The following is an 11,697-nucleotide window of genomic DNA, read 5'->3' on the forward strand; positions in this document are numbered from 1 at the left end:
TTTTTTTTTTATATATGTAGATTTGAGATACCTATAATGAATATCATAACATATTTATAGATACTTAAAATATTAGAAAGGGGTAACCATTGTCATAGACTCATTTAAGTTATGAAACACCCTTCAGCTTTGTAATGTAAGTATAGATATAGACACATATTTTCTGTTTTTCTGGGATTCCCAGGATAAAACTTCTTATCTTCACCTGTATCTTTTGTCCTCTCTCAGCACTGATACTATCTTTCTCCCAAATTTTATCCAAATCGGTTAACTTGTTTGGGTGTGAGATACAAACAGATAGATTGCATTTAAAATATCAATAGGGAAAGGATAATTTTATAACTTATCTTAGTTTTATGAGATTATCCATAGAAAGCAATTGAAGGTAAAAATGCAGAATGTAGGGTAATCAATTCTCACCATTGTCTCAAATGGAAAGTGATGTGAATCATCAGTTTTAGATATATTTACTATGTTTTTCTTTATTATAAGTAGTCATTTGGTTCTAATCCATGATTTGAATAATACTACTAAAATATAATATATTTTTAAACATAATAAATACAGTTTAAAAAACATAAATGTGATTCAATGCAAGAATCAACTAAATTCTTTCACTTGCTCTCTCTCTCTCTCTCTCTCTCTCACACTCTCTTATACACAGTGTACATGAGGAAAGAAATGATTAAATAATGGTGATCCTAATCAGGATAACAAGATTAACTCATGAGATGATTGTATTGTCACTGATCCTTGATAAGTTTGAACAAAGTATATAAAGTGGTTCAAAATCAAGTCTAAAGAATTTGGTCACATACAAATGAAGTATTATATAAATTATTAATGCTAATTATATAAAAAAAATAAAGTAATTATAAATTATAAATGCTAATCTATCACACATTCATCAATTGTCATTTATCATTTTATGATATTAAAAGACTAAGAACATCAAACACTGTAAAAGTAGGTATGCAGATGGTTGAATTCATATTTTTTTCTCACCAATGAAAATAAACTTTATAACTTGTTAAACAACAAACATATAGATTAAGGTTAAAAAAGCATTTTAAAATTTTTTTTCTTTAACTAATAAATATAGATATAGAGGATAAAATACTTATATTAATTTGAAGAGTTTATACGTTAAATAAAATCATTTATAGGATTTATTGAAAAAGTTAATTTAAAAAATAGTGTCCAAACAATCAAATGCAAATTTTAAATTTCATTAGACTATGCAATATGCATAAATATTATTAAGCACTGGAAAGTTTTTTATTTACCTCATTTAATACAAATACAATTCTAATGTAAATGAATTATTCAGAAACAATTACAATTGAATTAAAAACATGTAAATGGCTTTCAATATATTGGATATAATTTACAATATAACCCTAAAAAAATATAATACAAACTCAACACAGTTTTTTATACAGTAAAATTTCTTTAAAAAGTGCAATCCTGTGTGACGGTATACATCTTTAACTGATAATTTTTCTTTACGGCTCTCTTGGTACAGTGCCTAGGGTTCTGGGGTTTTATCCACAAAGCCTTCTATAAGCCTCTTTTGAATTGATATAATACATATTTTTGTTTATAGGGTCAAAAGCAAAGTAGTTGGTCAGGGATAAATTTGTCACTACTGCCAAAAAAAACCGCTGTTGTCTTCTAAGAGCTTTGTCCACCTTTAAGTGACACATATGCACTTTTCTAGTTATCAATAACTTCTTTATTTATGACTGATTCAATTAGCAATATCAGTGTGTTTTATATTTCATGTCTGTGTTATATATTATAGCTATATCTATAATAGAAAAACTGCCATGATCTATGACATTCAATGGATTTATATCCTTCATATAGCAACTAGCTGTATGCGCTGGCTTCGCCCATGGTACATATATGTCCTCCGTCACTCACTGAAGTTACAGCTTTCCAGTGGGTATAATTTTTAAATGGGTCCCCAAAAGCTTTTGCGTAAAAACGTTACAAACGTACAAAAATAAAGGAATTTCCTTTTATTAATTCAGTGTAGATAAATTTAGAAAAAATGAATTATCCCTATTTTATGCATATGATGCTAATTTCCAATTGAGAACCTTCATTTAGTTAAAGTTGGTTAAAAGCTTATTGTCACAATTACGGCATATGACCTCATTACAAGAGGTTATAGGACTTAGCTGATAATAAAATGGTCGTCTAGTCTAGAAAATTACCTCATCCGAATAAGGTTTTGCTAGTTTTTATTGACTCATAAACAAGTATCAGTTGATGTGTACAACTGCCGAATGTCTTAATTTATATCAAAAACTAGCTGCGCCCCGCGGTTTCACCTGCGTAAGTCTGTATCCCGTAGGAATATCGGGATAAAAAGCCTATTGCCTATATGTATGTAAGAATGTTTGTTACTTTTTCACGCAAAAACTACTAAACCGATTGCAATAAAGTTTGGTACGTAGATAGCTGGACAACTGGAATAACAAATAGGCAACTTTTTATCCCGTTATACCTACAGGATACAGACTTACGCCGGTGAAACCGCGGGTCGCATCTAGTAATTTATAATCATGTTTACCGTAAATGTTTTTTCATTAGATAATACTTGAATTTATTTTTTACCAACGTTCATAAAATCTGATTTGTTCAGATTTGGAGACAAAAACCATTCATTTAATACGTAGTTCAATTTAGATATTTTTAAATTGCAATCTGTTATATGCACATTGAAGTCAATCTCGAGGGGGCCTCTATTTTTCCTCACCTTTCTAAGTTTATTACTATACTAGACGCTCGTCCCGACTCCGCCCGGATATCAAGATTCCTGTTTAATCCCAAGGGAGCCTTTAATAGGGATACAAAGTATCCTGTCACCCAAGTCAGCTCATACCCTGTCCTTATACCAAATTTCATCATAATCCATTCAATAGTTTCAGCGTGATTGACTGACAAACATCCAAAAAAACAAACTTTACACTTACAATATTATTGTGATTTACATCGCCAATCCATTCTTTATTCCTTTACCCTACAAACTGACAAATCATTTGTACAGACACTATCTCTGCGAATGTTCATGGCCAGTGCTGCTTATCATCAGGCTACCCACCTTTAAAGAAATCATTTCCAAATATATTTCATTTAACAAAATCCTAACTTATAGATCACAGATAAAACCCACAGTTCAAAGTATGCCTTCACGAAAACTTGTGACAGTGTGTAGTGTACTGCAGTGCTAGTTTAACAGTGGATAAGTGCAATGATAGTGTCATTGACTCGGACACTTTGTGATGTGCTAAGTGGCGTTTTGGATATTAAAAACGAGCAATAAGGATTTACGGTGAGTTTTTTTTTTTTGGTACATATTTTTTTGAATAATGGAAGCAAACTAGCTTTTAACATTTAATTTGGATTAGTCTGATAGATACTATTATACATATAAACCTTCCCCTTGAATCCCCATCAAAATCTGTTCTATAGTTTAAAAGATCTAAGCATGCATACATACATAGGTACAGACACAGGAAGCGACTTTGATATGTTCTATGTGGTGATGAGTTGCTATGGCAAACTGGTTTGCTGATTTTAGGGTTTGGTTCTTTTAAATATCAAGCTGTTTATTGTATGTCAATAATCTGGTGAGTCATTGTGATTAGGGTTTCAGTGGGGTAATTCAGGCATGTTCCAAACAATCGCAAATAAGATGTATTCTTGTAATACCCAAGTGTGTTTAACACACCTAGATTTTTTTTTGTTCTAACTTGCTATTTGTACCTACTATTTACATTAGCATATCTATTTATATAGCGCTATTTATATCTCTTTTGCAGAGGTTATTGACCAATGCAATGTTTGCTTTTTAAAGTGAAGGGGATAGAGAGAAAAGGAGATGATAGGTGATAGAAGAAGGCGATGAGTGTAAGGAAATTGACGACGAATGGTTGATAAAACACAATAGAATTCACATGCCAATTTTTCTTGCCCATCTTCTATTAGGGTGTGATAACTATGTTCGTGCTGGCTTCGACAGTTGGGCCCAACTTGTGTCGAAGCTTGACAGAGCAATGCTTGACTCCTCCTCAAATGTATAATACTAAAATATTATTATTATATTAACACATATGGATTGGGATGTTTATATGGCTCACAATAAATTTTTGCTCCTTTAAGCTTCTGTGTTGATCAATTGAAGAGTAAATTTTTTACAGTACCAAATTTCATCCAAATTAATTCATCTTAGGCGTGGATAAGAAACAGATAGACAGAGCTACTTTGGCATTTATAAAATCAGTAGGGATTTAGATTATGGTATTAACTGTATAGTAGAACATAGACCTCTATGCTAATATTATAAAGCTGAAGAGTTTGTATGTTTGTTTTTGTGTCTGTTTGTTTGAACACGCTAATCTGCTGCTGGTCCAATTTGAAAAATTATTTCAGTGTTAGATAGCCCATATATTGAGGAAGGCTATAGTCTATATAATATGTACCACGGGTGAAGCCGGGGCATACTGCTAGTAGATTATGTTAAGAGTGAAATGTTTATTTTATAAGATTTAGTTACTTACTTGAGAAGTGATCAACATCACCCGTCTTATACTTATAAAATTACAAATACTTAAGTTTGTGAGTATGGGTGGATGTATGTATGTTTGTTATATGTTCATGCTATAATTGCTGACCTGATATTTATAATAAATGACACTGATATAGCTTATATACCAGAATAATTCATTTTATTCAATATGATAACACATGCTATAGAAATACTTGCTTATGTCCGCGGGTGAAACCGCGCGGCACGGTTAGTGTTTCATAAGTACACGTACAGTACGCTGATGCCCTTTGCGAAAGCTGCTCACGCTTAAAGACCTCATTATCGTAACAATTTGGAATGAATGCCATCGAAAATTTAAGTGCAGTTTTGGACAATCAAGGGCACGCGTACTCTTAAATTAAAATAACATGACCTTTGTTACTTAAGCCGCGAGCTATGTGCGGAGGGTCGGGACTGAAAACCAGTTGGTACTAGCAGAACATAGTATGTGATAGCTACATAGTATAAAACAAAGTCGCTTAGTATTTTCTTGTGTTTGGTTTTAAGCGAGTATTATACATTAATATTATACAATTAATAACATCTCAGTCTCCCCGTGACCACGCTCGCTGTAAAGTGTTCGAAACGTCGGGTTAATAATATAATGAATAAATCGCGTTTAAAATCCGTTAAAAAGTTTTTAATTTCTAAATACAAAGTCGCTTTCTCTGTCCCAATGACCCTAAGTATCCTTAAATCTTTAAAACTACGCAACGAATTTGGATGTTTTTTGTATAGATAGAGTGATTCAAGAGGAAGGTTTATATCTACTATCTACTATCCTATGCTACTTCCTACTTCCTTCCTATTAATATTATAGATGCGAAAGTTTGTAAGGATGTGCGTGTGTTTGTTGTTCTTTCACGCAAAACCTACTCAACCGATTGCAATGCTATTTGGTACGTAGATAGGTGAACAACTGGAATAACATATAGGTAACTTTTTATCCCGATATTCCTACGGGATACGGACTTACGCGGGTGAAACCAAGGGGAGCAGTAAGTATGTATATAATAATAAAAACATCTACATATTAAACTTCCCCGAATTTAATGCGTGCGAAGCCGCGGCCAAAAGCTGGCAGTAATATAATGTAATAACTGTTTATGAATAGTATTATTTTTAAACCTAAACCGAGAGGTGATACCTCATTCTGAAACAATATCTTTTAGAGAAAAGAGTTAAAATCATAAATATTATGAAGCTGTTAAGACAATGAGACCTTGCGAGGATGTGATAACTTTTTGATTATGCGAATAAAGCTACCTACTTCTAGTCATGGTGTTGTGTGCGTAAGGGTAATGCAGATACGGTGAGCGTGTGTGGGTGCTGATACAGTGTGTCAAGTACGTTTTTTACGAAAAAATATGCGTCGAGGTGACGTATCATTTAGGTATCCGAATTTATGATAAAAAACAGTTTAATTCGATGCGTTGGTTGTGAAAAGTGGATAAAAAGACTCTGATAAATATGATAATACATAAGAGAATTATGCGAATGTGGAGAAATGATGATTGTTTTTGTTCCAATTGCCCTTTCTACTACTGGCGGCTTTTCAAAACTCTTATAGATAGAGGTTTTATGCTCCTGTGCTAGCGGATGACCTATTTGTTAGATCGAACTATGATTTTACCCCGCTTTTAATAAATTATTTTTGTTATTATCGCATTTTATGCTCGTAATCCATTCGGAAACCTCTTACTCCTATGTTAAGTTAAACGAAATCCTATCCAAAGGTTGCCTTGCAGAGATCATAATAAGCGATAAGCCCGCCTTTAACCTAATGTTTCTTTCCTTTCTTGTTTTCTTTCATCTTCTTTTTATTAATCACCCTCATTTGTATGTGTTGAAGCAATTTCCATAAACCGTTTATTTATTAGACATTATTTTGCGAAGTTTGTGAGGATGTATGTATGTGTATGTATGTTTGTTACTCTTTCATGCAAAAACTACTGAACCGATTGCAATGATATTTGGTACGTAGATAGATAGCTGGACAACTGGAATGTCACATAGGTAACTTTTTATCCCGATAGTCTTACGGGATACAGACTGAAACCGGGTGAAACCGCGGGGCGCAGCTACTTTTTTATAATGTTAATAGATTCACAAATGGAAATTATTGAATGTGATAATACCTATGGATAATAGTAAAAGTTATTGACATATAATAGTAATAAATGACGATCGATATGAATGTAATTAAACAAAATTTTTCTTATTGTTATTAATATATTATGTACCCATAGTTTATTGTCTACTAATCTGTGCATCCATGCGGAGCTGTGTCAAACACATTTGCATGCTAATAAGAGTGGCGAAAATTACCTATAAGAACTTGTTAAAAACCACATTTCTTCAAATGAAGTTTATTATTATTATTGTAATCATCTATCATCCGACAGATGGCGCACTACCCCCAACCGGCGACGCTGGAGGACGCGTTGCCGCTGCTCGGCAAGCCGGACCTGCGCATGCGCCAGCAGCTCGGCGAGCGGCTCGTTGCGCTCGTGCGCCGGGAGGAGATAACGCACGAGATCGCCGCGCCGTTGCTCGACTCCATGGTGGCCTGGCTGAACGGGGGCAATTTTAAGGTGAGAGAGGAAGAAAATGGGGGGGAGGCTGGAGTTATTAAGACTGGCGTGAGGTTGCGTTAGGTAGAATAAAATGGTGGGTTCTCGGTGTTGGAGGCTAAGACCCACTTAAGTAATCTAAGATTTATAAAAAAAGCGCGGATTTTGTAAAGAAGTCGGTAGCCTACCGCTCCAATTAGCAATCGTTAAGAACAATTATTAGCCAATTTTTAATAATCACAAATAAGTAATGTCACATTAAAAACTCGATAATGTATCCAGCAATTTAATATATACTTAAGTTAATTTATAATTGAGCAGTTCTCGAATCTTATGATTATTTCCTCGGCGGCCGCTAACAATAGAATATGACATGCATCATACACAGTCTAATTCACAATGGGCCTGCGCGTGTACGCTTGAATGCGCGCGCGCCGTTATTCTGATAAATGTTAGAACCGAAAATGTATTAGTTATTGCCGGTAATGATTTATGGAATTTAATTAAATATAAAAGTTCGTTAATAATGTTATTGTAATGAGAGACATCTGCCGGTATATAAATTATATACCTATTCTAGTTGTAGTCGAAGAGCATTCGTGGACTATGTTGATTTGAAATATTATTATTGACTTTATTTCTTCTCACAACTTACATTTGCAGCAGAAAAAAAAATTGAGTACATATACGTTAGAATATTCAATTTTAAGCTTAGCACATTACTTAGAATCGGTAGTTAATCGTAACGAGAATTAAAAATGTGAAGTCCCAGTAGGGGACTGGGGTATGGGGCAGATGATATACATCTGTTTCACTGATCGATTTTCTTTATGGACAAGTAGGTGATCGGCCTTCTGTGTCCTGCCAGACCGTGGCCTTTTTTTTTTGCTACCCCATCGGGAATCGAACCCAGCACTCCTTGTTTCTAAGGTTCTAAGGCGGTCGTAATGAGAATAATGATAGTACAAAATAAAAAAAAACTAATAACTGAAAAGAAAAAAAAGACGGCATCATGTCTATGGACACAACAATAAAAATAATTTGCTTGCCTAAAATCTAAGCTTATAAAAGCGTGTTAAAACGGTATAAGATCACATCCAAATTATTTAACATTTTGCAACAAACTTCATATGAAATTAAATTCGAAATGAAGCGAGTGCATTACGATACCGATTCGCCAAATCTAAAATAAGACCTCATCAGAACTCGCGGATACCACGAGTCTCGAGTCTCGAGACATCAAGATAGATCAGTGTTTCTTGTACGATTGGTAAATAAGCAACGCTTCCTTTTTTTTTTTTTTTTTTTTTATGTCACAGTCGGCAATGGAGCTGGTGGGACGCCTGATGGTAAGCGCTACCACCGCCCATGAACATTTGTAGAGACGTAAAGTCGATTACAGACCTTACGCCTCTACAAATGGATTGCCGACTTTAAATTGGGAAGGGATTAAGAAAGGATTTGCGAGAGGAATAAAGGAAAGGACTGGGAAGGGGAAGGAAAAGGATATGGGCCTCCGGCTCCCCCACTCACCGAACGAAACACAGTCTTTCCTTTCTTGCTTCCTTTGTTCCTTCATTCCTGCATTGTCTCTGAATTCGCTCGGAGAGTTGTTGTGTGTTATGTGACGTCATCATATTATGTAGTTAGTGAACGCTAGAAGGTAAATGAATTGATCTGTTAAAAGATTGTGGTGTTTGTCGAATGTGTATGTAGGTTTTTCGTTTTTCCCGAAAGATAACACCTTCTCCGGGGACGGGGGGGGGAGATTATTCACTTTTTTACTACCTAGTATATGATCTGCTTCCGTAATTGGACTATCGGACAGTAAAATGATTTTTCTAATTAGCGTGCTATTAAATGCTACTTATTCACGCCGGTCTCCTGTGAGGGTGTGTGGTATCTTACACAATGCGAGCTGGCCAATTTCGTGCTGAAGCGTGCTCGACTCGCACAAATATTAAAATTCTGTTACAAGCGTGTAATATTACATATTTCAGGTCGCTCAGAATGGTTTAGAGGTGCTCGGGGCGCTCGTCGAGCGGATGGGCCCCGAATTCTCGCATTACGTCCCCACCGTGTTGCCCCATATCATTGACAGGTAAATGTGTAATAGACGTTGGATTTATTTTTAACGGATTTTGAACATCGTTTAAATCCGTTAAAAATTAACGATTAATATAGAGATGTACAAGTGTATCCTCATGATTGCTTCATATTATTGATAAGTTTAAGGAAATTAAAGATTTAAAGCGGCTTTATGGCGACTAGAAATCCGTCAAATCTGTAATGTCTACTGTGAGTGTTACATTAGATTATTGATAAAGAATGGAAATGAGAGATTTCATATCGTTTAATAAGCCTTTTTTTTGTTTTCGAAATGTTTTATAATAATCGATTACATCGAACGTGCAAAGGTACTTCTAAATTACACTTGTTCTGATTTTTAATATATCTATGTGAGTCTGTGACTGCGTAGCTCTGTAACAGACTGGTGTTTATTTTTGATGAGAACAGACGAGCTGCTCCCTGCGGTTTCACCCGCATAAGTCTGTATCCCGTAGGAATAATGGGATTAAAAGTTGCCTTTATGTTATTCCAGTTGTCCAGCTATCTACGTATCAAATTTCATTGCAATCAGTTCAGTAGTTTTTGCGTGACAGAGCAACAAACACACACACACATCCTTACAAACTTTCGCATTTATAATATTAGTAAGATAAGATGTTCATAATATCAAGCCATGTATTGATATTGTAATCTTAATGATGTTTTTGGTATACTATCTTAAATATAATACTATACATATTATTACAAAACATTAAGCAAATTATACATTTACTTCAGTAATGTAATCTTATCTCAATTTTTAATATATACATACATCACCAATGTATTGAAATGATTATAAACAATACTAAAATAATCAATATAATAGTTTAAAAAAACTAAAAAACACGCTTTAAAAAGAACATATTTTGCAAATTGAAAAATGGAATAATTTTATCAAATTAGTGTATTGTCATCGGTCCTCAATAAATCTACAAAGTTTGAACGAAATCTGGCCGTTTAAAGTGGGTCAAAATCGCGCCCAAAGAAGTCGGTTACAAACAAACATACAGGTGAAGCTAATAAAAAGCGTGTAAAAAGCACGCTTTCATGATTTGTAGTATCAACTGAATTGTCCCGCCCTTACATAGAGTATGCGTAAGGAAATTATTTGTTCCTGGTGATCCTTATCTCCTGATAAGGATAAACTCATGAAATTATTGTATGGTCAGCGATCCTTCGTAAATGTACAGAGTTTGAATTCAATCTGTCCGTTTGGAGTGTGTCGAAATCGATTCTAAACGAGTCGGTTGCATACAAACATACAGGTGAAGCTTATAAAAGCACATGGAATCAATCCTGTCCCGAAAGTTTGTAAGGATGTGTGTGTGTTTGTTGCTCTTTCACGCAAAAACTGCTGAACCGATTGCAATGAAATTTGGTACGTAGACAGCTGGACAACTGGAATAACATATCTAGGCAACTTTTTATCCCGATATTCCTACGGGATACGGACTTACTTACGGGTGAAACCGCGGGGCGCAGCTAGTAATTACATAAGGCCTAATTAGATGTCTTCATAGATTCGCTTAATTTCAATTTTACGATGCAAGATTCTTAAATAGGAAATGGCAGTCATATTTCCAATGAGGCGTTGAATGAGTCATTGTATTCGCTATTGTTTTCCATTGGCATATTATGTGTAGATAAAATGTCGGTCAAGTGCGAGTCGGGCGCAAAAAATAGTTCCGTATAACGCAAAGAGCAACTGCTAAAAATTGATCACCCATCCTATTTATAACCGCGCCAACCGTCGCTTCGCTTTGTTATCATTTGTCGTTAAAGCGACAACGGAAGTAACGTCATTTCTGTATATTTCACCAACTACCACGGTTCAGAAGATACAGCCTGGTGATAGACATACGGTCGCACAGACATACAAACGGACAGCGAGGTCGGTATCGGTAGATGTTACTGCTATAGGGTTTAATGCACAGATAAATAAGATCAGTAGATTAATTTAATTTAAAAAATTAAATCATTTACACACAGCTTAAGGAAACTTAGTAAAATTATAAATAAAGTTATTGAAAAATCCAGAATTCGTCACTTTAATTTATGTTATGACGATTCATAAGTGTTTTTATAAGAATTCTAATTGAATGAATTAAGGTTTGAGTTTATTAATTCGCCTACGCTAATATTATAAGCAGGAAACTTTTGTGTGTTTTGTTTGTAACGTTTACAAAAACTGCTGACCCATTTAAATAAATTTTTACACCATTAGCCGGATACTCACCACAAAATAAAATTTTATTTATTCCGAAACAAATCTTAGTATATATAAATCTCGTGTCACAATGTTTGTCCTCAATGGACTCCTAAACCACTTAACCGATAATAAAATTCGCACACCATGTGCAGTTCGATCCAACTTGAGAGATAGGATAGTTTATATTATTTCAATTACGATAA

General features: G+C 34.5%; 1 protein-coding gene across 1 annotated transcript in view; it reads left to right on the forward strand.

Moving 5' to 3' along the window:
- The window catches only part of LOC119836380 (CLIP-associating protein), a 45,745-nt gene that overhangs the window by 2,406 nt on the left and 31,642 nt on the right, over positions 1 to 11,697 (forward strand). The window contains exons 2-4 of the mRNA XM_038361684.1: positions 3,167 to 3,343; positions 7,006 to 7,194; positions 9,174 to 9,274. Coding sequence (XP_038217612.1) covers positions 7,006 to 7,194; positions 9,174 to 9,274 — 290 coding nt within the window. The 5' untranslated portion in view covers positions 3,167 to 3,343. The remainder of the gene's footprint in view (positions 1 to 3,166; positions 3,344 to 7,005; positions 7,195 to 9,173; positions 9,275 to 11,697) is intronic.

The sequence above is a fragment of the Zerene cesonia genome, chromosome 24 (genome assembly GCF_012273895.1).
Source record: "Zerene cesonia ecotype Mississippi chromosome 24, Zerene_cesonia_1.1, whole genome shotgun sequence".
NCBI classification, from domain to species: Eukaryota; Metazoa; Arthropoda; class Insecta; order Lepidoptera; family Pieridae; genus Zerene; species Zerene cesonia.